The sequence below is a fragment of the Talpa europaea genome, assembly GCF_964194135.1.
Source record: "Talpa europaea genome assembly, chromosome: 12".
NCBI lineage: Eukaryota > Metazoa > Chordata > Mammalia > Eulipotyphla > Talpidae > Talpa > Talpa europaea.
Window position 1 is genome coordinate 47,709,424 of NC_140079.1, and position 26,861 is coordinate 47,736,284.

The window sequence follows — 26,861 nt, forward strand, 5'->3', positions numbered from 1 at the left end:
CGTGAAATGGGCATGGTACTAATTTAGGGTAATAGGGTTATTTAACCTCAGAGAAACCATTAATGTCCCCAAATGTCTAAAGTATTTCAGGGAGATCACAGACACGCCCCCACCCCAACCAAAAACTAGGACCAGGCCACAGAGGGAAAAGGAGGCCCAGAATAGGCTATGACACACAGGAGTCCTCCTTCTAGCCTCAGAATCAGATTAAGAGACCCACCTTGGATGGGGAAATTCTTTGCTTTTGTTGTGTTTCTACACAAGGAAGAAAATGACCAGGGGGGACCCAGCAATTCACCCAGAGGCCCTGAAGGCAGATACTATAGCAACTTGAAGCATCACCCAGTTCATAACAATGACAGGCTGAATCTGTCTTCAGAGATGGTCCCTGACACAGAGCCTTCTCTCTCTTGTTCCCATCGGCCCCCACCATAGCTGGATCGGAATGCTTTAGTGGTGAGAATTCCCCTGTTCAAGGGTCCTCCTCTCTTGCATCTACCTGGCGGATGAAGGGGAGGCACCTGCAGAGGGGATCTTTTGGGGTCAATTCCCTAACCCTTGTGCAGGGCTACCCTAGAGACACAGCAGGCACAGGCCTGGAATACAGCATCTAATAATTATCTGATAAAGAGTGAAGAATAAGTGATGGACGTGGTTCAAGGGAAGGTGACAAGAGGCCTGGCAAACACCCCTCTTCCACACCAGGTGTACAAGACCAGGAGGGGGATTCCAAAGGTACTTAAAGAAACTTGCAAAGTTTTGAGTCAGCCTGGTGGTCAGAGTACACCCCAGCCAGGTGTCTTCAATTCAATCCTAATACCTGCCTCAACTTAAAAGCTTGGTTGTCTCCCTCAGTGAGGGGGAAAGACAAAGCAGGGACTACCTGGGAAGAGGTGGGCCTCTTCCTGGAAAGTCCACTCACCCAGCAGGGGCCACTAGGTGCCAAAGGACTCAGCCATCACAGTTCCCTTGGCCTTGCCCATAGTCCTCTGATTGTCCAGGTGTGGAGTCCCAGGGTCTAGACTGACCTCAGGGGACAGGAGCTCAGTGTCAGGTGACTCTGAGACCCCACAGTCCAGTGTTTCCTCCTCTTCCTCCTCTTCTTCTTCAGCCTCCTCCAGAGTCAGCTCAAATTGGAACCTGTCAGGTCCACCCTGCTCGGGGCTGGTGGGGTCGACGGGGCTGCGGGGGATCTTGCTCTGGTACCACTCTCGGTTGTCTTCCAGTGTGTCCAGCAGGTCCTGTGCATCCGGGTGGACCAGGTCCGCCCAGGTCTCCCACAGCGGGTGGGCAATGTAATCAATGAAACCCACCTGTGGAGCGACAGGGAGGGAGGAAAGGGGAGGTGGTGCTGTGAGTCACCATGGGATCTAAAACCACTTCAGCCTCTAGGCCTCTGCCCAGGATGTTCCCTCTGCCTGGAATGCCATTTTGCAATGCCTACTCCTCCTTCAAAACCCCCTTCAAATAATTCTCCCTCTAAGAAGCCTCCTTTGCACCTTCTGGATTCCCATAACCCACAGCTCTGAGCACTCTAAACTAGGTGTCCTCCAGAATGGGAACCCCTGCAGGGTTCCCCACATCACCTAGAATAGGTATTTCCAAACCCCGCGAGTACAGATCCCTTTCCCTTCTGCGCAGAGAGAATGCTTCCCAAGCCTGACTCCACACAGGCCGGGGCAGACCTCACCCTTAGGCCATTCCCCTGGCTGGCCAGTAGGAATCAGGTCAGGACTCATGGGGTCAGCTCCACCATGCCTTCCCTTCCCCATCCCAAATGACTTTCAGCTTCACTCAGTCTCCCTCAGACCTGGGACTTCTCCACCGAAGCCGTGTGCTTGTCACACATGGGGCTGATGTCCAGGCCTGACTCACGCTCACGGTCACCCTGCTGGAAGAACTCGGCCATGATACGGTCTGTCCACTGGCGGTATAGGGGCAGCGGTTTTGTGGGGTTGCTGAGGTCGGCACAGTGAACCAAGTTCTGCAGGACCTGGGGAGACCAAGGGTCAGGAGGGCTCGGGTCGGGTCACCCCCAGGCCTAGTACCCACCGCCCCCAACCAGAGGCTGACACCATGGACACGCCTATCTCACAGGTGGGAAAGCTAAAGGCTAGGAGGGGAAGGAGTGGCGCTGGTACCTAACTTTTTAGTGTCTCCACTTCAACTCTGGCATAGAGTCAGTTTCACAAGAGCAGCTAAATACAATCATGCTTTGCTTAATCACGAAGGACCACGTAGACATCAGTGGTCCCAATGGGCTGTACCATGTGTAGCTGTGCAGTGGGCACACCATCTAGGTGTATGTAATTACGCCCCTAATGATGCATTTTTCAGAACGTGTTCTGGTCATTGACTGTTAAGTCTTGGAAACTAAGATCCTGCCCACCAGCCACATACTTGGATGCGGTCAGAGTAGTTGTCCAACATCAGGACTCCTAGGCTTGTCACCTTCTTGGTCTCCACCATGGTCTTGAGGTCAGCCAGGAGATTCATGTGCTTGGACATGTCGGTGGCTAGCACCTGGGGCAGGTGGGCAGGATGACAGGTATGAGGGTCCTACCTGTCATCCCTCACCTCCCAGAAGCCACACCTACTCAGACTCACGGCCCTCAGTGTCCTCACCTGTGAGACCGGTGGGGCCGGGGGTTGGGAGGGGCAGATACAATAAAATTGGCTGCAAAGCTCACAAGAAGGGCTGAGTCATGTGGGAACATGTGGGGTTCAGCCCAGGGCAAGGAGATTAAATCTGGGGGCCAGGAGATCTGTGTCTCAGTGCAGGGCAGAGGCCATCAGAAGACACTGCCTGGGGCCAATGAGCAGAGGACAAAAAGGAGCGGGTTGTGGCTGGAACAAGCAAGCACAGGATCAGTGGAAGGTAGTGAGGTCAGGGGCAAGAGGTTTTATGGGCAATTTATCCAGAGGGACCCTGGGAGCCACAGAGGTGTTTTAAAACCAGGAGGAACCTGACTTGGCCGGACACCCAAACAGCCCTGAGCCTGCCACCTAGCGGGAAAAACTGTTTTCAGTCTTTTGGAAGGAATTCCAGCCCTGTTTTTGAAATCTACTTAGCCAGACTCGTGTGGCTTTTCAAAACCAGACAGAAAGCTTCAAAATTTCTCCCCAAACCTCCAATCTTCCTCAAATGATGCTTCCATTGGGGGTGCCTAGCACCTGAAGCCCTAATTCCACCTCACCAAATTTTCAGTTCCTTTTCACTCAGAGTCTTGGCTTCTTCCTAGCCCCTCCTACATGCTGTTCCCCCTGCTGGAAACGCTTCTCCCAAGCAGTGGCCAACCTCAACTTCAGTGTTTTCTTCTGGGCAGCTCTCCCCAACCTTGAGCATCCTGCCACCACAGCTATCTATCCCATTACAGCTCTGTCTATGGGTCCCCCATCATGGTTCCCCACTGTGTCTATCCCCACCCCACAAATCTAATAAATCTAGAACTGTCTTGGTCTTGGCCCAGGCCATGCACACAGTAGGTTCTCAATAAATGCTTATTATAAGAATAATAGAAGCATGAGGCCCAAAAATTTACTGGGTTCCCCCAACCTGAAAAATATCAAATGGAGACACTCAAGGCTTGGAAAAGTTATACCTGAAACCCTAAAAACTCATTTTTCACATCCCTTGTGCACGAATTGTAGCCAAGACATGATAGGCTTGAGCAAGAGCCTGCTCACCCCCACTCCAGGCTTGAATGGTCTTTGTCTCATTTTATAGACCAGGAAACTTTGAACTCCCGGCTAGGCCAAGACCAAGCCACCCCATCGATCACTATGGTCTTACCATGTCGATGACCATCCTCCGCAGACTTAGCCGCTGCTTGGCACTGAGGTTTTGGAAGATATCACAGTTTTCTGCCTGCAGCAGCTTGAAGCCCACGGCCAGGTGGTGGTTCTCCAGTACAGAGGCATCATTGTACATGAGTGCAAGCTCTGAGTCTGGAGGGGGTAGGTGGAGAGCCTTAAGACCTGCCCACCCCACCCATTCCACCAGAGGTGGGTTTTCTGAATCCTTGCCAAACTTCTATTCATGCATTGAAGCCCTAATACTAATGTCCCCTTCTCCAGGAAACCCATGGGAGCCCATGCCTCCCCCTGGCCCTGACCTAACTCCAAATGGCTGGGATCATTGTGTTTGACTGTCTCTTGAAACTGGGGGCTCCTTGGGGACCTGGCAGGGCAGGAGAAAATGCATACAGAGTGCTGGTTAAATGACCAACTGAGTTTCATCTTATCAGACTCTGGAATCATGGAATAAGAGGCCTCCACTCATCCCCCTATGTACAGAGACAGTATACCAGAGGTATCCAACACTTGCTTGTTGACTGAGTTTTTAAGATTCTTGAAAGGACATTATACTTTAAAATCTCAGTGGGTCCAGATAAGCTCTGTCACATTTGTTATTCTCTCATTTATTGAGAGCCTATTGTGTACCTTGAGCACCCAAGGGAGGAAGATTGTCAAAGTTATTTCACAAACAGGGAAACTGGGCTCAGAGCAGGGACCAAGATGACTGGGAACACATGATTGTCAGGTGGAGGTGGGGGTCTACCCTGGACTCACTGGTGTTGATGAGAAATTGGTTGGAGACTCCAGGATGATCCACATCATGGATAGCACTTGCAAAGATGGTAGCCAAGACTTCCAGGTCTGTGAAGACAGCCTGAGCAGGTGCAGGGCATGAGAGGTGAGGGCAGGCTTTCCATGCCCAGCACCTCCCACCTCCAGGGCTGTACCTCCAGGGCAGGTGTGGCCAGGAGCACGTGCGCAGACTGGGCCACATCAGCCGCATGTATGTTGTTGTGGTAGGCCACATCGGCATGATAGTGACTCTCCAGTGTCAGCAGGTAGGTGGCAAGTGTGTCTGCTGGGATCTGAAATGTCTTGAGCAGGTCCCGTTCCTGGTTCATCACAGAACCCCAGTCAGGTCCTTGGCCTTGGGGCTGTAGCACACAATGATCCTACTCCGGCCCTCCTGAACTCCTAGCCTATCCATCCCTCAAATGCCCCTTCTTCCAGGACATCCTTCCTACTCTCCCTCTGAACCCCTTCAGTCTCTATCCAGCTCTGACCTGACAGCACTGTGGGCGTAAGTATTCAGCTGTTCCCTCCTGAGCCCTCCCTCCCTCTCCATAGCTGAGCCCGGAGCTGAGGCTTGTTGACAATGAACTTCTCAATTTAGTGAGCTCCTGTTCACCCTTCAATACCCTACTCAAACAATTTATTTGGGGGTGTCAGAGAGGATATGTAGAGTGTCCCCTGTGGTCTTGAGACAGGAAGATGTGAAGGAAACCTGAGGGATGCTGGAAGCAAAGGTCAGGGGAGGTACCTGAAAGATGCTAAATATGATGGCTGTGAGAGGCCGGTTCCCACTTAGCTCTGCCACCTTGAATACATCAAGCCCCCACTTGTTGGTGTCTTCCAGTTCCTAAAATTAAAAGAACTTGAGTTTAATTCCAGCCCAACTTCCTCAGAGGCTTGACCTAGTCCCTCCCCCCAGCCTTCAGATCTTGCATTAGGCTTCAAACTCCATCTCAGGATTCCAGTTGGGGACCCACCTTGGCCAGTTGCCCCTCTTGGTTGGTCTGGACCCCAAATCGTGGGATAGGGGCTGCAGAGAGTCTGGTGCTGTGAGGGAGCCCATGCAGGCCACTGATCTGGGACATGGGCCTCGGGGACTCCATGGGGGTCACCCTCGGCAACTCTACCTCCGTCTGCTGGTCTGCAGGTGGGGGAGAATAGGGCTCAGAGAAGTTGATTCACCTGCTGGGGTCATCCTGCCTGGCTTCAGATCCAGGACCTTGGTGAGCCTCAGGATCAACTTATTTCCTTTTTACCTGGATCAGAGTAAGTTGGAGGAAAGTCTCTGTCTGGCCTGCAGCTACTCTCCCTCCCTCCCCCTCTCCCCCCCCACCCCGCCCATCACCCCATGGCTATTCTCAATGGGAGTTGGCCCCTGGGCACCTGGGATTCAGTGTTTTTCCCCAAACAGCCCAATGTGCTTCCTATCTCGAAAACTGTCTGGTTTCTTCAGCTTTTCTTTAGCAAATGTCTACTCATGCTTAAAAACCCTAGCTTGAATCTCCTCCTTCTGGAATTTCCTTCTGTTCCTCCCTCTGGCCCAGTCCTGACTCATGGGGCTGGGGATGTCTGTGTCTGGCTCAGTCTTCCTCAGAGTGAGGTCTGGGGTCTTTCTTTCTCTCCCTTTATAAAGTACAATCAGTGACCCACAGCTCACCCAGGAAGGTTCGGGATATGTACTCGGAGACCTGGTTCCCAGAGCGACTGGTTTCGGACAGGTGAGTCAGCTCGCGGTTCAGCATCCGTTTGAACTGCCAGGAAAGGGGAGGACAGTGATGGTGGAGCTGCTGTGTGCAGAGGGGAAGAGGAAGGCGCTACAGGCTCTCCAGCCCTCCTCACCTTGTTAGAGGCCATCTCTCCCACCGAGTGGCGTGTCTGCAGTGTCTCCAGCTGATCCAGACACCAATCCAGCTCATCCAGTGTCTCCAAAGCCAGCTTCTGCCCAGTGTCCTCTGGGGACTGAGATGGTCAGGGGGCCGGCCCCACCCCCACTTGGGAATCTCACGTCCCTCATGCCTCCATCTCTGCATCTGCACCATGGAACCCTTCCCAATGGGGTCACTCAGAAGCCCAGGATCTGAGTTGCAGATCTATCCCTAAGTGACTGTGTGACCTTGGGCAGGTGTCTGTCCCTTCCTGTGCCTCAGCCTCCCCATCGGTAATGTGGTGTGGAAAACTCCATCGCAGAGTGAGTTCTGTTGGGGGTGTGCTTAGCACAACCTAAGGATTAACGGGCTGTACTGGGGAGGTCACCTTGGAAAGGAAGTTCATAGCTATCATCAAGTGGGGGGGAGGGAGGAGGAGCAGGCACATTACCTGTAGGAGGAGGAGGATGACTGCCAGTTGGGGGGTTCCCGACAGATACCTGCCTGAGGAACAGCGCACTCCGGGTGGCTTGCCTCACCACGTGGCCCCGCCCTCAAGCCCTCCAGGCCCGCCCTCACCCAGTCCGCTTAGAGTAGCCGGTCGCACTCTTTCCGACCGGGCCCCGCCCAGCTTACCTCTTCTCTGGCCACGCCCCTCTCGTTCAGACTTTGTCCACCTCCTCTGTAGGCCCCGCCCCCTGCAAGCCCAGTCCCCAGCCCAGCCCTCTGCGTACTTGGTTGTCCAGCGGCCTGGCAGGTGGGCAAGCGCTGCTAGGTTGCCTCGAACCGTCCGCAGACTGGCCAGAACCTGTTAGCAGAGGGGTGAGCCGCATTGAAAAGGAGGGATGGGTTCCTCCTGCTGGACTCATAAAGAAAAGGAAAAGACACCCACCTGGGCAAAGGGTGTCACAATCATGTCTTCTCCGTGTCTGGGAGGAAGATAGAACATCAGGGAGGGCTGCCAGGAGGAGAACTCCCATATTCAGCTTTTACCCACACGATATCTTCTGCCCAGGACTTCGGGTATCCTCCTGGTCCATGGAGTCGTCTCACCCAATTTCCCTGAAAATTTCACTTTATTCCCCGTCTCACAGATGAAGAAACTGAGTCCCAGGGGCAGCAGGGCCTTAGTAGATGCAGAATACAATTGGTTGTATTTTCCTTTTCTTTGTGGCTACCAGAAAGCTCAAATCAAGGTTTTTATTCAGTTGCTGCTAATTGGCTTTAATATTTCTGTATTGCTACCCAACCCCCCCTAAAGTCAAGCACAGAGGATAACCCGGCATGCTTGACTGACTGACTGAGATGGCTGCGAAACTCCTACGTAAACTTCAAAGTCCATCTCAAATGGCCACCTTGAAGGAGGTGTGCTAAATGGAATAAAGGAAGGCATTATCCCACTAGCCTCAGACTCACAGATCGCTGGCCACGGAGGAGTTCCGGGACATCGCCTTGGGGGAGAGTTCATAGTCGCTGTCTGAGCGGTACAGGAAGGATTCCCGACGCTGATTGTGCTGGGCAGGTGCTTGGGCAACACGTCCAAGGCCAGGCCCAGCTTGAGGGTCCAGGGCACTTCTCCCACATGAGAGCCCATTTTCCAGGTCAAAGCTGAAGGCAGAGAGGAGGCATAATCAGAGCTGAGGGTCCAGGCATGTGGAGGCTGGGTTGTGGCACATACCTGCTGTCGTATCTTCCCTGGACAGGAGTGGGGAGGGGCTGGGTAAGTGGAGTCTTCAGATTGTCTACCTGCCTCATGGTCACACACACACTGAGGGGCCCTATACCCTTCACGCCCCGGTCTCTGAGTCTGTACCCAAGTTCTTTCCACTGGGAAACTCCAGTAAGTGATTTTCAGATCTGCCCCCAAGGGACTGTGTGGCCAAGGGTAGGTCTCAGTCTTTCTCTGGACATCCACCTCCTTGCCTGTCATATAAGTGTGGTATACACCCAAGGGTCGCTTTGAGGGTTACTACTGAGCACTCTAGTGTGCCAGCTGGGCACCCGTATTACAAAAGAGGAACTGGGGGTCCAGGTTACATAGTAAGATTAAGGGACTTGAGGCCCCCCCTGGTGGCGCAAGGGATTAAGATGCAACCTTAATTGGCAGTCTCTGCAGCACAAGTTCTGTCTCCAGCCAGGGAGCTGCCTACATGGCGCAGCAGACCTCTCCTGTCTCACCCGTTGCCACCCTCAGCAGTGTATTTCAGTCAGTCTGCCTGTTCTGTTCCCCACTCTGTCTCTGGTGAATCCTCTCACCCCCCACACCTCTGACCTGTACCCCAGTTCTTTATGCATAAATAAATAAATCTTTTTAAAAAGATTTATTTATTTATTTATACAAGCACTGGGTACAGTCAGAAGCGCGGGAGGGTGAGAGAATTCACCAGAGCCAGAGCGGGGAGCAGAGCAGGCAGAAGGACCGAAGTACACTGCTGAGGGAGCAGCGGGCGGCAGGAGAGGTCTGCGCGCCATGTGGGACCCTCCTCCGGTGGCCGGGGAGTGGCCGGGGAGTGGCCGGGGATCGAACCGGCCCTGCAGAGGCTGCGGGCAGCTTCGCAACCCAGCGCTCAACCGCTGCGCCACCGGGGAGGCCCTAAATAAATCTTAAAAAAAAAAAAAAAGATTAAGGGACTTGAAACGACTTCCTGGGTTGTCTCTTTGGAGGGAACCGAGGTCTGGCAAGCTCCCCATAGCAGGGAGAAGCCCCGCCCCCAGCCTTAGTCCCGCCCTGAATCACTAGGTCCCTCCTCCGGGCCTTATGGCCGCACCCCAATATGTTCAACGAAGCCCTCAGTTGGAGATGGAGCAGGGGGCGGGGCCGAGTGGTGTGGAGGGCGTGGCCCATCCTCAGCTGTCACATTGTCATCCTGATCGTCCGCCTGTTCTCTTGCAACGCTGCCCCTTTGCACTGGCAGTGACCTCTACCCAGAGCACAGCCCTCCCTACGATGACCCCTGCCCCCGGCCATTCCTAACCCTCCTCCTAGCTCTCTCAGTCGTGTCCCCCCCTCCAACTACACCCTAACTATAGGGGGTCAATGTCCCTCCCCCTTGGAAACGTCAGAGAAAACGTTGGAGGGGGCGTGGGACAAGCACCGAGGTGCGGGAGCTCACAACTGGGCAGAGGGGCTGCCTGTAGGTCACCGGATTTTGAGAAGGGGGCAGGCAAGAGAGGCGGAGACAAGGCGAGACCGAAGGCAGCTCAACAGTGGGGACTCCTGGCCGAAGGCCATTAATGGACCGGAGCCCCCACCAGGTCACTCATCCCGACCCAAGGGACAGGCGCCTCCCCAAAAGCTTCGAAGAGGGGATTCGGCTCAGACCGCGGTGGGGCTGGGGCGTAAATAGGGAAACTGAGGCCCGCAGAGGTGCAGGGTTCGAATCTATGGAGAGTTAAGGTCTAGGCGGGGGTTTTCTGGCCGCAGAGGAGGCTGTTTTTCTTTCTACTCTAAACTTAGCAGCGGGGTCAGGTCGTGGTTCCATGACGCGGGCGGGCGGCCACGACGCCGGGGGAGCGGCCGAGATTCCCAGACTCTGGGAATCGCACGTCTGTGCGCTGGTAGGCAGGTAAGCCGCGGCTCGGCACCTGGGAGGGACCCGCCCCCCCATCCCTCCTCCCGCGCCCTTCTCCAACCTCGCTTGTTGGTACCTAAGGGTGCTCCCGCGATGCCCACTCCCCGGAGAGCTCCTCAAACACCTCTTTGTAGAGGTCTGGTGTCCTGGAGGCACTCTCTGGGGCACCCCTCCACGCACCATCAGGGACCACGGTCAAGACTACACCCTTGGGCCTCCCCGGTGGCGCAGCGGTTGAGCGCTGAGCTGCGAAGCTGCCCGCAGCCTCTGCAGCGCCGGTTCGATCCCCAGCTGCTCCCCGGCCACCGGAGGAGGGTCCCACATGGGTGCAGACCTCCCCTGCCGCGCCCGCTGCTCCCCTCAGCAGTTTGCTTCGGTCCTTCTGCCTGCTCTGCTCCCCGCTCTGGCTCTGGTGAATTCTCTCACCCTCCCGCTTCTGACTGTACCCAGTGCTTGTATAAATAAATAAATAAATAAATAAATAAATAAATAAATAAATAAATAAATAGATCTTAAAAAAAAAAAGACTACACCCACCCCAACTATCACTGCCTGGCGTGAGAGGTTGGAGAAGGGACCTCCAGTCTCGGAGCCTACTGGGTACGAATTACCAAGGGAGTGCAAATGCAGCGAGCACACCGCTTAACAGGGCTCAGAATGCCAGAAACAGCGCTCACAAACCCCACCTCTGATCCATCTCCACCTCCCCGGGGTGCTTCCTGTAGGGTCAGATCGAACCCAGACTACTGGGCAGAGTAATTGGAGGATGCAACCTAACTGGGCAGGGCTGAGGGGGCAGCCCACGACGTATGACCTGCCCTCTTACACCGCAAACCATTCTGCCTTGAAGGCCCGCATCAACTCAAGTCTTCCCAGGCCCTGGGCCATCTCTGTGCTGGCACGGGAAGGATGGGGCCTCAAGACAAGGGACGAGTGACCTGACCCACATTCAGCCTGCCTGCCCCGCCAGCGAGGGTCAGGAGGAGACGTGAGCCTCGGCCCGTCCCGCTCCAGGCTGCACAGCTGCAAATGGACAAAAGGCTGGTCCCCAGGGCATGTATCCCTCAGCTGAGGGCAGGAAGACAGAGATACGGAGAGATGGCGACAGAGTTACCAACTACCGGGGACAGAGAAAAGGCAGATGAGACAGATAAAGGGAGAGAGAGGCCGAGCATCTGTGCTCTGACCTCCAACCTACCCCCAGTTGTCCCTGACTCTGCCCTTCCCACCTCCAGACCCGCGGTTCCGCGAGCCCCTCCAGCCCCGTGGTCTAGCCTCACCACAGCGGATGGGCCACCGTGAAGCGCCGCTGCAAGCGGATGCTCTGGTTCACCAGGAGCTTCCTGTAGAGCCCGGGAGAGCCTCGCGGGGAGCCCCGGGGGGAGCTGGGCCCAGGGCCGAGGCCGGGCGCGGGGGGGCCCTGCATGACCGAGGCGCGCGGCTAGAGCTCAGAGGCTGCACCCAGCGCCTGCTGCGCCGAACCTTTTCTGTAAAGCCTCGGGGGCGGGGCCGGTGGGGAGGGAGCAGAGGGCCGGTCGGCCCCTCCTCGATGCTAAAGGGTTGGTAGACCGCGCTGCCTGGGATAAACCGGGAAAGTGATGCAAAGCCCTACGCACGACTCTGCTTCCACAATTTGAGGGGCCTCCGTGAGACCCAGAACCCGGATCTTACACCACATCCCTCTGTGATGTCCCCCTTTAGTACAACCTGCCAGACAGATAACTTGGTTGAAGAGAGAGAAGCGGAAGTCAGAAGGGGAAGTGTCCCCCATTATGAGAGGGTCACCAGGCACCGTGTTTGCGGAGGGGCTCTCAGATACCACAGAGTTTCCAATCCCTCTTTGCCCATTTTCTAGAGAAACTGAGGGAGACGCCAAGGAGCTGTTGTCCATAAACTACAAATCTTTCATCCTTTGCAAGTTGGGGAAACTGAGGCATGAAATGGGGTGTTACCTGACACAAGACTTCATTGCCAGGCAGCAGGGCTTGAACTCAGCGCCCCCTCTCCAGATCCCTTTCCACACGTCCCCACATGACCCCCACTCACTTTGACATTTCCCAGGCCCTGTCTCTGGATCCTTTCCCCTCTCTTGCTGTCTCCAGCAGACAAACATCCGCACTCCACTCCTGCCAGGTCTTCCGTTCTGTGAAGCTTCAGCTGCCTTCCCCATCCCCGGAATGACCCAAAGGAGCCTGGAATGGAAGGCCTTGCCTCCATGGGATGGGGGTTCCAGGCTCTACACCAGGTGCTCCAACCTGGGAATGCCAGGGCCAAGGTTGCCCTGCCCCATTTTACAGAAAAAGAAACCAATTCTCAGAGGTGGGAGGGAGGTCCCCACGTGGAGGAAGGACCTGGAACATCCCTGTCACAGGCAGAAGTTAGCACATTCACCCCCACCCCACCCCCACATCCCCTACACACACACACACACACACACACACACACACACACACGTCTGAGCCTTGCCCCTTGGGACTGCACCAATTTGATTCTCCCTGAAAAAATAGCACTCACATTTCTGGCAATCCTGGAAGAATATGAGTTACAATTCAAGGTAATCAGGGCTTCAGAGGAAGAGTCTGAGGTAGCAGAGGGGCCAGATCCTGATCATCCAGTCACACTTTTGTCTCCATTGTACAGATGAGCAGACTGAGGCTCAGACAAGGGTCACACTGGGACCAAGGAAGACAGAGACTCTGGAGTCTGATGGGGAACCTCTTCAGCTCCCAAGGCACTGCAACAAGACATCTGGTAGGAAGCAGAATCACTGGCTTGCCCCAAAGACAAAACTACCATCTATAGCTGCTATGAGGAAACCTAATTATAGGCAGTCCCTGGGGGACAGAAGCGGCCAGAATCAGCCTGGTAGAGACTCTAGGACCAGAGTCCAAGGAGCCTTGACACTGCTCTAGCCCTGTGCGAGGACCTCTGGGGTTCCCAAGGAGAAACTGAGGCACAGAGTGATTCAGTCCTTCCCCTAAAGTCATAGACATGAAATGGAAGGTTAAGGCTAAATAAACTAATACAGTGTTTCTTATGCACCTGGCACTGAGCAAAGCTCTGTGCTATAAAAGTCATTTAATTATTCCGGCATTTCTACAGAGTGTAGACTACTGCTCTCATTTTCAGTTGGTGGAACTGAGGCACTCAAGGTGTATACACTACTCCACGTCACAGCCAGGAGTGGTGAGGCTGAGGTCATTAGTGCTTGAACTCATTCCATGTCCTCTACAGTCCCAGAGGCGACATGGGTATTCTTGTATAATAGTTTTAACATTAATGTTTCGTTCACAGAGTCAACTTTAAATATTTTATTAACAGTCTTAACTGCAAGGCTTTATTAATAGCTTTGTGGATGGAGAAACTAAGTCATAAATTCAAGCCTGTCTCAAGGGGCCCCAAACTCAGCCTGATAAGGGGCTGAGGGTGGAGGCTGAGGTTGGGGACATGAGGACCCTATCTTAACTTAGCTTCCGCATGCTGGGTGACCTCAGGAGGTATCCAGCATTCTCTGGTGCCCTTAGCAAATCATAGACTGTTTTTCTCCTTTAAGTGTCCCTTCTCTGGCCGCTTTTTACTTTGCCACCAGGTGGCTCCAGCAAGGTGGGAGTTACCGGTGCTGTTATACCCACATTGAGGTGAGTAAATCAAGGTCTGGAGGACAGAGATGATGTACCCAAGTCCTCACTGGACTCTAGACAGGGAAGAGAGTGGGGTTGAATCATGTGTCCAGATTCCCCCATGGTCAGATCTCACCCCCCTCTGCTCCAGACCCTTTCGTGATTCTCCACTGCGCTTTGAATCCATACCTCCCTGGAGGTTCTATGTGGTTGCCCAACCCCTGCGTCCTCCCTGCCCACTTCCTCTTAGCTCACTCTGCTCCAGCTTCATCTTCTCTGCTTGCTGTTCCTTGAATCTGCCGGCTCATTCTGGCCATGCTGACTTTTCACCTTTTGGGTCAAAATTGGAGCATCACCCCCTCCAGGAAGTCCTCCTTGACCAGCTGGGAAAATGTTCTCAGAGCACCCTCCTGTCCTGAGTACAATTTCACACTTCCTGTCATGATTATTTGATCTGTGTCTGCCTCAATCACCAGCCCTCGAGGGCAGAGCCACATCCGCCTTGCTGCCACTTGCCTGGCAATGTGTGAGGTCAATCCCCAGAGCTCAGCAGAGCTTGTAAAATAAATAAGAGAGCTTCCCCTGTCACCCTCCAGCCACACTGATCTGTGTTCAGCTCCTCATTCACCTAATCCTCTTGAGTCTGAGGCTTTGCACATTCTATTTCTTCTACTTGACACACTCTTCCTTGAATTCCTTCTAGCCCATTTCCCTCCTCCTCCCCCTCGATCTCCTCCTCCCACCCTTTCCCCTGCCCCTCCTCCTCCTTCTTTTTGATGGAAGAACTGGGGTGCAGGCCAGAAGTGCTGGGGGTAAGAGGATTCACCAGAGACAGAGTAGGGAGTGGAACAGGTGGATTCACCAAAATACACCGCTGAGGGGAGCAGCAAGCAAGACAGGAGAGGTCTGCTGCACCACACAGGTTAGCTACCTGGTCGGGATCAAACTCAGGCCATAGAAGTGACAGCGCTGAAACTTAACACCTAGGCCACCAGGGAGGTCTTGACTTCTCCTCATTCTTAAGGCTAAGCTTAGATACCAGTTCTTCCAAGCAATCCTTCCATATCTCCTGCCCCCCAATGATGGATCAGGAGCCTCCTCTGGGCTCCCCTGGCACCCCAGTTTCTCCCCATCACAGCAATGCTGTCTCTCGCCACTATAAGTTGGTCTTATGAGCACCTCCTTGCCCTTGGGCTGTGTCCCCAATAAGGGGCCGAGAACACAGTAGTGCTAAATAAATGCTTTCTGAACAGGATGGACAGACACTCCCAAAGTCATATAATCTTCTGAGAGCAGTAGGAAGGACCACATTGGAGGACAATGTTTCAGTACAGAGAGAAGCAGAAAATTTAGAAAAATATTTGCTTCTCGTAGATGACACTGAGGCTCAAGAGCACACAGTAGGTTGGCCTTGAAACCAGCTTTCCTGAGAACTGAGCCCCTCCACCCCACATTAGTATATATTTGCACAGCAAGACACACACACTTGCATGCTCACCGGGGTGCAATCCATCACTCAGCCTTCCAGAGTCACGTGGGGTACCCAACCCCGCCCCCCCCCAGATGGGCCCAAACCAAGTTTCTGTTTGTTCTTTCTGAAGATGGAAAATCATGAGTCACCAGGAAGGGAGGCAGGAAGAGCTAAGGTGGAGGAATAGGGCAAAGGGCCTGCTGGGTCACCTGGGAATAGCTTCTTCCATTCCGCCCCAGATGCCCCACAGGGCTGTTGGGGGGCTGAGCTGGAGATAGGTATTAGACTTGTGGATCAAGTATGAAGCTGGTGGCCCCAGGATGTCCAAGGATGAGGCAGGAGAAAACCAAGCTCCAGAGAGAATGACTTCCCAATTTCATCGAGCCTTGCCTCAAACCTGGGACTTGAGGTCTGTCCTACTTTGACTGCCCCACTTACATGTAAGGAGGGCGTGGAGCTCCTGGACTCTACACCTTGGCCCTCAAACCATGACCCCACAGGTAGAGCACCCACTAAAAGGCCCCAGATTCACTGTGGTGTCTTTCTTTCCTCTCTGTCTTACTCCCCTGTCTTCCTAACCCTCTGCGCCCATCCCCAACCACCTAGTTTATAAGACACAGGAGATCCCCTCCCCTGCCTTTTGCCTCCACACCCCATCCTTTCTTATGTGCAAGAAACATCCTGTTCTCAGGCTCCCCAAGGCCCCCCCTCTCCGAAAGGAGTCAAGAGGGTGGATGGAGGGGGTGAGTGTAGCTGGGCAAGCCACAGAGGAAGCTCTTCCCCTCAGCGCTGGGGTAACCCACCCTGAACCTCTCACACCCATCCCCAGAGCTCCTCAGAGGTTTGCAGTTACCAGGGATCCCACAAACACCCTTGAACAGTTCAGCGTCCCGAGGATCCTGGAGACCCCACTGGATCAGAGAGAGGAAAGTCACTCCCAATTACATACCTACAGTCACCACAGGGAGACATACCCCACACAATAGCCTGTGGGTAATCGGGCGCACATCCCAACACATCCAGTGACTGCAGAGCCAGCCGGCCGTGCACACTCACACAGCAGGTCAGAGCACACACTGCTCAGTCACATACACACAAACACACATGCGATCACACAGACCCACAAACGATCTTAACACCATTGCCACCCGGCTCTACCCCACATAAAAGCACCTCTTTCCGCCAAAGCGCGGGTCTCAATCAGGACGCAGAGATCCCCGCCCCCTGCAGAGCAACGACCCTCCCGCACCCCGCCGCGCCCTCGCGCAGCTCCCGGAGGCCGCGCACGGGCCCTGCCCCCGCCCACCTACCGCTTTTGGAAGGAGAAGGGCCAGGAGCACCGCGATTTCTTAAGCTCGGGCCGCGAGGTCCCGCCTGGGCCAGAGTGGCTGAGGCCCACGGACTTCGCCGGGTCCGAGTGAAAGCGCTGCTGGATGCGGATAGGGCGCCTTGGCTGTCGCCACAGGTGTTTCGGGGGTCCGGTGATGCCTTGGCCGCTGCGAGCGCCCCTCAGCTCGCTGCGTACTTCCCCTTCTTGGCCCCTCATGGTCTCCATGCGCCGGGGGAGTGAGGAAAGCTGAGCGCGGTAGCTGACACCCCCCTCACCCCGATACCGGAGCAAGGAGTGTCTGTGCCAAGGTGGGGCCAGGGCCGTGGTGTGGAGGGGACAGCGAGCTGTCCTCAGCGGAGGTCTGAGGCAGGAGACGGTAGAAACGCGGGGCTCAAGGTGGGGGCTGATACCAAGAAGCTGTTCGTGCCCGGTTGATGCTGAAGGATAGCCGGGCAAGAAAAACTTGAAGGTCGGGCTTGAAGACAGGGGCGGGGAGACTTCCAGCGCTGAGAAGGATCTGCTGTCCCCTCTGTGCCGGACTAAAGAGGGTCAAGACTTGTGCTTGAAGTGGAGAAGACAGAAATTGCCCTCCCCTCTGCCAGATGGAGAACCGGGAGACGGCCTCAGGAGACCACCCCCGCCCTCCTCACACACACCCCACTCCCGGGCCCCAAAGCGCCGTCTCTTTCCCCTAGTGCTAAAAGGGAAGAAGGTAGATTCAGGGGTCTTGAATAGATGAGACGGCGAGGAGCTCTCCTCGACCTGTTGGTGCTGAAGGCAGAGCTGGGGATATGGGGGATGGGAGCACCTCCAAGCCAGGGCACCGTCCACCCTGGAGGTGCTGAAAGCTGAACAACGGCGGGTCCTCAACACTCCCACAAGCGCCAGCAAGGAGCAGTCTCAAGTAGAATCCAGGGTTCTGGTCTTCAGAGGTAGGCCCAGTGTCTCTCGCAAGCTCAGAAAGATAGGCTTAGTGGTTCAGTTCCAGATGGGATCTGAACACACACACGGCAGACGCAGATGCAGGGTAGGGATCCAGGAAGGACAAGGAAATGGGGTTGGCTGTGGCATGGCCCTCCCGTGCCCAGGCTGGGCACACAGAAGCTGCCTGTGGTAAGAGTTGCCAACAGTGGGTGTGGGAAGAGAAGCAACCTCTTACAGTCACACCATTGTCCACTTTGTCAGTGGAAGTGGCAGTACTCATTCTTCCTGTGATGTCCATGGCCCCACCTCACAGTCACAATTACTGCCCTCAAATCCCAGAACTGCCCTTCCCTCCTCTAGAAACTCAAGACCCAGCTCACCAGACATCTTAAACTCAGGGGTAATTTCCTGGGAAGGGTGGGGACATTTTCACTTGCGGTTAACAGAAGTAGATTTGGACAACAGCAGGGCTCAGCAGATAGGTGTGGGCTGAGGCCACTTGGTGCAGCAGACTTGGTGGCAGAAGGAGTTCTGATATTGTTGGGGGCATCAGAAATCTTTAAGAGAGGTATTTCCCATGGACACTTCTCTTCTCTATCCAAGCTGTGTGCTTAGGTTGGGAAATGTTTGGAACAGGTGGTAGACCGACTGAGTCAGCCACAGTCTCACCCAATCTTTCTGTCTGATGCCAAACAAATGACCCTCCTCTGTCCTTCATTGTATGGTTTGGTCCCTGCCCTTCCTCTCAGTCCCCGGTCTGCCAGAGCTGACAGTAAGAGATCAAATTCCCCAGTGGAGGGCCTCCCTGGTGGTGCAGCGGTTGAACGCTGGGTTGTGAAGCTGCCCGCAGCCTCTGCAGCGCTGGTTCAATTCCCGGATGCTGGGCGAGGGTCCCACATGGTGCGCAGACCTCTCCTCCCGCCTGCTGCTCCTCTCAGCAGTGTATTTAGTCAGTCTGCCTGCTCTGCTCTCTGCTCTGACTCTGGTGAATCCTCTCACCTTCCTGCGCTTCTGACTGTACCCAGTGCTTGTATAAATAAATAAATAAATCTTAAAAAAAAAAAAAAAGAGGGCCTCCCCGCTGGCGCAGCGGTTGAGCGCTGGGTTGTGAAGCTGTGCTGCAGCCTCCGCAGCGCCGGTTTGATCCCGGCTGCTCCCCGGCCAACGGAGGAGGGTCCCGCATGGCGCGCAGACCTCTCCTGCCGCCCGCTGCTCCCCTCAGCAGTGTACTTAGGTCCTTCTGCCTGCTCTGCTCCCCGCTCTGGCTCTGGTGAATTCTCTCACCCTCCCGCGCTTCTGACTGTACCCAGTGCTTGTATAAATAAATAAATAAAAATTAATCTTAAAAAAATATATAAAAGAATTATTTTTTTTTAGTAGAGGCATGCTTTATTTATTTATTTATTTGTTTGTTTGTTTTGTTTATACAAGCACTGGGTACAGTCAGAAGCGTGGGAGGGTGAGAGAATTCACCAGAGCCAGAGTGGGGAGCAGAGAAGGCAGAAGGACCGAAGTACACTGCTGAGGGGAGCAGCGGGCAGCAGGAGAGGTCTGCGCGCCATGTGGACCCTCCTCCAGTGGCCGGGGAGCAGCCGGGGATCGAACCAGCACCGCAAAGGCGGCAGCTTCGCAACCCAGCGCTCAACCGCTGCGCCACCGGGGAGGCCCCTAAAAGAATTATTGATATAAAAAAAAAGAAATAGGTGGAGAAAAGTCTACCTTTAAAAAAAAAAAAGAACAACAAATGCCCCAGTGGTGAAGAAGGTGCGTTCTGCCACCTGCAGGCTCTGCCACTTCCCCTTCCTTAGTCTGTCTTCTGGAAAATGGGAATAATCATGGTGTCACCACCTTTTGGCATCATTGATGAAAAGGATATGTAACACCTAAAGTGTCGAAGGCCAAGGGTCAGCCACATCTACGCCCCTCTCTCATAATCCTTGCTGGGACCCACCAATGCCTGGTGTGTCTACTTCTTTTTTTTTCTTTTTTTTTCTTATTTTATTTTATTTTTTTAATAGAGGCATGTTTTATTTATTTATGTATTTATTTGTTTATTTATCATGCACTGGGTACAGTCAGAAGCGCGGGAGGGTGAGAGAATTCACCAGAGCCAGAGCGGGGAGCAGAGCAGGCAGAAGGACCGAAGTACACTGCTGAGGGGAGCAGCGGGCGGCAGGAGAGGCCTGCACGCCACGTGGGACGCTCCTCTGGTGGCCGGGGAGCAGCTGGGGATCGAACCGGCGCCACAGAGGCTGCGGGCAGCTTCGCAACCCAGCGCTCAACTGCTGCGCCACCAGGGAGGCCCTACTTCTTAAATAATTTCTCAATCTGCTTAATTTCTCTCCAGCCCATGGCTTCTACCCTGATCCAGTCATTTCTATCTCTTGCCAGGAACTGCCCAAGTCTCCTTGTTGGTCTCCTGCTCCCTTGCCCTTGGCAGTTCTTTCACAGCAATCACTGGGTATTGATGTTTACCTGATCACCTCATTTTCTTAAAAACCCACCCATGGCTACCCCATTGCACCCCATAGGTCCTGGGTAGTCTAGTCCCTGCCCACCTCCTCAGATTTCCTTTCCACCCTCCAGCCACACTTAGGTCTGTTCAGCTCCTGATACACCTGGTCCTCCTGAGGCTTTGCACATTCTGTTCCTTCTCTTTGGCATACCCTTCCCAGAACTTGCCCATTGACTTTTCTTTATCCTTCAGGTTAGACTTAGGTGCCACTTCTTGTGCATCCATGTGCCTCTTCTTGACTCACCTGGCACCCTTACCTCTCTCTATCACAACACAGATCACTCTGCTGTCTCCAGCTGCTACTAGTCTCCACCATCAGCCCATAAGCCAATTACTTTCCCATGACTGACCCTAGTACTGGGCCCAGCACACAGTGCCTAAGAAATGCTTTCCAAGAAAAAGGAACTCTCCTGCACTGCTGGTGGGAGTGCAAACTGGTCCAACCACTATGGAAAGCTGTGTGGAGATTCCTCAGCCTTCTAAAGATGGAGCTTCTATATGATCCAGCAATTCTACTCCTAGGTATTTACCCAATGGACACAGAAACATTAATTCAAAAGGACACCTGCACCCCTATGTTTATAGCAGCACTGTTTACAATAGCTAAGCTTTGGAAACAACCCAAATGCCCAAAAATAGATGACTGGATCAAGAAGATGTGGTCCATATACACCATGGAATATTACTCAGCATTCAAAAAAGATAAACACATGCAATTTGCAGCAACATGGATGGCGCTGGAAGGGATCATGCTCAGCGAAATAAGCCAGAAAGAAAAAGAAAAATACCGGAAGGTCTCACTCATAGCAGGAATTTAGAAAACCTTAAATAAGGGACCAGGAAAAAGACTAATTATAATAAAGTAAAAATCAAAATCAACAAGCAACTGTAAACCAGGGAAACACTTCAAGGGGGAGAAAAGGGAGTAGGATCAAAACAAGGGTGGTGGGAATTGTATGGGGTCTATAACCAAGATGAAAATGCATACATTGTGCAAAAATGAAAAATGATGTAAAAACATATAAAATGAAAAATAATAAAATAAATAAAATCCAATAAGAAGAGCAACAAAAAAGAAAGAAGGAAAGAAAGAAAGAAGGAAAGAAAGAAAGAAGGAAAGAAAGAAAGAAAGAGAAAGAAAGAAAGAAAGAAAGAAAGAAAGAAAGAAAGAAAGAAAGAAAGAAAGAAAGAAAGAAAGAAAGAAAGAAAGAAAGAAAGAAAGAAAGAAAGAAAGAAAGAAAGAAAGAAAGAAAGAAAGAAAGAAAGAAAGAAAGAAAGAAAGAAAGAAAGAAAGAAAGTTTCCAAGCAAGTTAAAGAAAGGCCCAGCTAGATGAGGTGATCCCCCTCAGCTGAGATGGCCCCCTGCATCTTCGTCTGCCTCCTTACCTGCCTGGAGCCTGGCCATGGCTTTGCTCTGTCCCTCGAGCCTCAATGGTGAACACCACACGGGGGCTGGGGTCAGTCTCTCCAGGGGATCCAAGGCGGCTCGACAGTGGTGGCAGCAATGGGGTCCCTGAGAAGCGTCTCCGGATAACACCAGTACTAAGGGGGCTCACAGGAGCTGATCCAGAATCTGCTGACTCCCGGGCCCTCTGAGGAGACAGTGACAGGGCATGAGCCGGTCTCCAACCTAAGGGCACCTTGGCCAGCCCAAGGGGCCATCTCCCAATCCAACTCTTCCCCCCAGGTGATTTGCCCTGCTGAGGCTCAGTGTCCTCATCTATGCGATGGGTTGTAAATTTCAATCTAGCAGGGTATCAACAGTGCCTGACCCATGTAGGCATTACAGAAATATTTATTAGTCAATTAATACACAGTATATTTATATTCATAACATATTATGTGTTCTGGGATCTCCGTGGTGGCGCAAGGGGTTAAGCACTGCACTATGAAGCTGTCCGCAGCTTCTGCAACATGAGTTCAATCCCTGGCTGGCCACAGAGAAACCCACATGGCACAGCAGACCTCTCCTGTCTCTCCCGCTGCTCCCCTCAGCAGTGTATTTTGTCAGTCTGCTGTTCTATTCCCCACTCTGTCTCTGGTGAGTCCTCTTACCCCCTGCATCTCTGGCCTGTACCCCAGTTCTTGTATGCATAAATAAATAAATCTTAAAAAAAACATATTATGTGCTCAAATAGGTCCTGCTATTTATTATAATAAATAATAAGGCATATCTCACTTGAATGTTCACAGATGCTGCACTTGTTACAAATTGAAGGTTTGTGCAACTCTGCATCAAGCAAGTCTATCAGCATTACATTTGCAGCAACTTGGATGATGGCACTATCTCTTAGGTGTACTTATAATCCTAGCATAGTGTTTAGTAAAATATGGAAATTAATTTGCAGTAAATAAACCAGTGAATAATGACAGTACCAACAGCGAACATCTCTTGCACACTCTCCCCATGTAAAAGCTGTTCTAAGGAACTCTCTTGCATCAGCTCATAAAGGCATAATGAAGTGATTTAATGCCATTATCATCATTTTACAAACAAGAAAATGGGCTCAGAGGTTAAGTGACTTTCCCAAGCTTAAAGTTGGTAAATAAATGGTGGGGATGGAATTTTGGGTTCTAAACTTCAGATCATTTTTTGAAGGGCTGAATAAGAAATTAAATGAAATGATATTCACCAGCATGTTCTGAGCAAACACTTGAGACATTGAAAAATCAAACAGAATTGGGTCAAATTGATGAGCCAGGAGTGTGAGGCCTCCAGCCCAACAGATCTAGATTCTATCTATGCGTGTGGCCTAGGGCAAGGACAAGTGTGCTGCAGTTCCCCATCTGTGAAATGGGGGTGAAAGTACTGATTATTCGGGGGTGGATGATAAGGAGAGGCTGGTGAAGGGAACTGTCCGGGGTACTGACCCCAGAGCGTGGCATGAACTTGGGAGAGTGTCTCATGGGGTCAAAGCAGCAAATGGGGAAATGGAAGAGACCCCCATCTTCCTCTGCCTCGCCCCTAAGCTTCACAAACAAGACATTCTCCTCCATCAGACTAGACATAAGGATGTGGAAACAGGTCCAGGACCACAAGCCTCATCAGGGCCAGTACCAGGGCAAGGGGATGGGGCTAGGGAAGGTACAAAGCATAGTCTTGAGTTGAGCCTCTGCTGTGTGACAGGCACATTGTATAACTCATTTGCTTCCTCGGGAGCTGGGTCTTACATCACAGAGGAGGATGTTAAAACTGGGAGAGAAAATAGCCTGCTGAGAGTCACACAATTGGGGTTTGTCAGCTCCCCACCACCACCACACCCACTCCCCACTCTGCTATTTGCACAGACACGATCCTTCTAGGACTTAGGACATCTAAGGTTTTCCTTCTTTTGAGCAGTGACTCTCCCTCCCCTCTCCCAAGGGCACCTGAATGCTAAAGCAAACATCTAAGTGCTCAACATTAGGCCTCCCCAGAGGCAGGGTTCCTGGCAGCTGAGTGGATGCAGAGATTGGGGTGCGGGAAGAAGGTAGTCCCTCCAAGTATAGGAGGCCTACTGAGATGTCACCTGCCAAGTATGTGCATGGGGATACCAAGTTCCACATGGGAGACCACATTCATTTATTCATTCAACAACTACAAAACAATAGTTCACATAGTGCTAGAAAGAAAATAAAACCACAGAAGAGCCTGGAAAGTGATGGGAGCAGCCATTGTGTTGCTGAGGATAGTAGGGACCTTTCTAAGGGGGGTGACTTTGTGCTGAGACACAAGGATAAGGAACTGGCTGGAGAGAGCTAAAGAAACAGCATATCAGGCAGAAGGAGAAGCACATGCAAAAGTTTTGAGGTGGGGGCCTCCCTGGTGGCACAAGGGCTTAAGCACAGCACTGTGAAGCTATCCACAGCCACTGCAGCATGAGTTTGATCCCCGGCCAAGGAGCTGACCCACATGGCGCAGCAGACCTCTCCTGACTCGCCTTCTGCTCCCCTCAGCAGTGTATTTCAGTCGGTCTGCCTGATCTGCTCCCCACTCTGTCTCTGGTGAATCCTCTCACCCCCTGTACCTCTGGCCTGCACCCCAGTTCTTGTATGCATAAATAAATCTTAAAAAACGTTTTGGGGCCTCCCTGGTGGCACAGGTGGTTGAGTGCTGTGCTGTCCGCAGCCTCTGCAGAGCCAGTTTGATCCCCGCCGACCATGGAGATAATCCACATGGCGCAGCAGACCTCTCCTGTCTCGCCCACTGCTCCCCTCAGCAGTGCTTTTGGTCTGTCTGCCTGTTCTGCTCCCCACTCTGTCTCTGGTGAATCCTCTCACCCTCCCGCACATCTGGCATGTACCCCAGTTCTTGTATAAAAATAAATAAATCTTTAAAAAAAATCTTGAGGTGGGAACAAGCTGGGGAAGGCCTGAGTGGGGTGCAGGCGGGGAGTTAGTGAGGAGCAGAGTGGCACCCAGCCACACGGGTCGGGGGCAGGTTGAGGATTTGGTAGGCACACAATCAGGGGTTGCCAGCCACACAATCAGGTCTTGTTTACCACCAGTGGGATCTACTCTATGCCTACAAGAAGCCGCCTCAGGGAACAGGGGCTATTGGGAGCATGCCTGAGCTGGGGCAGCATCTGGGTGGAACATGGTCCAAGGTGGGGCTGGGTATGGATTTGGGCCATGTTTTGGAAGCTGAGAAACCATGGCTGTGAGGGTTTCAAGGGTAACTAGTGGTTACAGTGCACAACTAGCGCTTGCCAGATAATTAGAAGTCACACAGTTGTCTTGGTAATTAGGCCACTATCAAGATGGTGAAGATTTAGGAGAAAGGACCAAGCTCTCGGTGAATTAAGGTTCAGTTTGGGTATCCTCCCAGCCCCAGGAAGGAGTTGGTAGAGGCAACACGGTGTTTCAGTGTGGGTTTTGGGGAGGCCTAGCTGGCTTGGGGGTAAAACAAAGACGGACCCTCTAAGAGCAGTCAATAGCACCAACAATGGGCTGGCCTATGGGGTGCTGCAGCAAACCCTGACTTTCAGAAGCGGGGTTGGGTGACGGGCACAGGGGAGAGTGACTCTCAGTTGCCTGGGAGAGGAGAGGGTCCTCCAGGCATCTCTGCAGAAACACATCCCTGGAACAAAACCTACAACACCCAAGGTCCTGGTCCCTATTCAATGCTGCCTCCCATCCTCACCCACCTCCCCTCCATCAGCCTGCACCAGCCCCTGCAGGTCCCTGCTACAGTCCCAGCAGCCTCTTTGCAGCTCCTTTAACCTGCCTCAGGACCATTGCACAAGCTGTGCCCTTTGCCTGGCAGCCTTTCCTCCAAATGGCTTCCTCCAAGTGGCTTCCTCCATGGTGGCTTGCTTGTGATCATTCATTCCGCTCCAATGCCACCTCCTCAGAGAGGCACTTCCTGCCCAGGAAGTGAGCACCCATCCCATATTTAATTTTTTTTCCTTTTCTTTTTTTTAAATATTTGTTTATTTATACAAGCACTGGGTACAGTCAGAAGCGCGGGAGGGTGAGAGAATTCACCAGAGCCAGAGCCGGGAATAGAACACACTGCTGAGGGGAGCAGCGGGCAGCAGGAGAGGCCTGTCGCACCATGTGGGACCCTTGCCAGTGGCCGGGGATCAAACCGGCGCTGCAGAGGCTGCAGGCAGCTTCGCAGCCCAGCGCTCAACCGCTGCGCCACCAGGGGAGGCCCTTAATTTTTTTTCTTGATTTAGTATCTACCCCCCTCAACTTTCTGAGCCCCAGGAAGGCAAACCCTGTCCTTTCATTTCCACATTACCTGAGTGCCACTGTAAGTCAAATACTGCTATTATAAGCTGAATGTTGGTGGGAGAACCATGAGAAGGGGGGACTCACTTTATAGAGGAGGAAGGTACAGCTTAGGAGGGAGCCAGTTCCCAGGGTTCCTTGGGCTGCCCGCCCACGGTCTCCCCATACACTGTTAGAGAGGAGGACAGGGGCGATGCCAGGCCGTCAGGGCAGAGGAGGTCTCCACTCGAGTGCAGGGCTCAGGTCACAAACATGGCTACAAAGGCCCAGGCTCAAATGCCCTCAGCCACTCACCTTGAGGGAGGACTAGTTTTTTTGTGCCTTGGTTTTTTCATCTGTAAACTGGGCTTTTCTTCCCCCTCTTGTCCTATAGACAGCTGGGGCCTGGATAAAGCAGTTGAGACCCTGGTCCCCTACTCAGTGGCTGCAGCCTTAGATCTACACCAGATTTCTAGAGGACTCTATGGGCCTCAGTTTCCCTATATGTAAGTGGATCCTCAGGGTGCTCTGGGTGCTTTTGCTTAAGGCGGTGCTGGAACGCCTCCCCCATGGTCTGAACCATGACAAGATCTCCCACTTCAGCCATAGCCACAGCACCCCCCACTGCTCACCTCACTCAGCAGAAAGGAGAGCGCCGTTCCGCTGCGCCTCATGCTGCAAGCATCTCTGCACCTGGGAAGATGAATATGAGACCCCCATGCCCGGGAACCCAGTAATGCCCTATGATACTCTACCAGGCAGGGAACCCACACCCACACCCTGTGCCTTCTCCCAGAGATCTTCCATCAAGGTAACCTGGGCTACACCACAGCCACTGGGACTTTCTAGGGGCAACTGGTGCCCCCAAACATCCCCCAGGCCCTCACCCCACCAGAGTCAGCAGCTTAGGGCATCAGAATCCTCAAGAAGTGGTCTTCTAGGTCTGGGCCCCTGAAGGATCCAGTCAGCAACCAACCCAGCTCTAGCAAGTTCAAGAACTCCACCCTACCTCCTGAGAACACCCCTAAACTCACACAAACTCTAAAAGCGAGGCCCCGGGGAACTCACTGCAACTGCTGAATCCTGCCTGAGTCCTGTGACCTCCCAGGAATGGGGGAGGAGAGGATTGGACCTGCCCCCTATTCCCCCCCCTCAGCCCCTTAACTGTCTGAGTGCCAGACCCAAACAGGACACACTCACACACCACCCTTATGTTCAGCCAGAAGGTGGTAGGAAGAGTGACCTGAGGGTTTGAGGGTGTCACCAAGACCCATGTAAGT

The 26,861-nt window shown here is 53.0% G+C and overlaps 1 protein-coding gene across 1 annotated transcript; it reads right to left on the reverse strand.

Annotated features, from left to right (window-relative positions):
- Window positions 1-935: 935 nt before the first annotated feature.
- Window positions 936-26,255, reverse strand: PDE4C (phosphodiesterase 4C; the record flags this gene model as incomplete). The annotated part of the gene is made up of 16 exons (XM_084250033.1): window positions 936-1,313; window positions 1,811-1,993; window positions 2,401-2,523; window positions 3,794-3,948; window positions 4,573-4,672; window positions 4,746-4,910; window positions 5,339-5,437; window positions 5,568-5,731; window positions 6,248-6,341; window positions 6,430-6,542; window positions 6,907-6,959; window positions 7,190-7,263; window positions 7,348-7,384; window positions 7,872-8,063; window positions 21,274-21,479; window positions 26,214-26,255. 16 exons carry the CDS (start codon window positions 26,253-26,255, stop codon window positions 936-938), a joined length of 2,178 nt encoding a protein of 725 aa, XP_084106159.1.
- Between the last annotated feature and the right edge of the window lie 606 nt (window positions 26,256-26,861).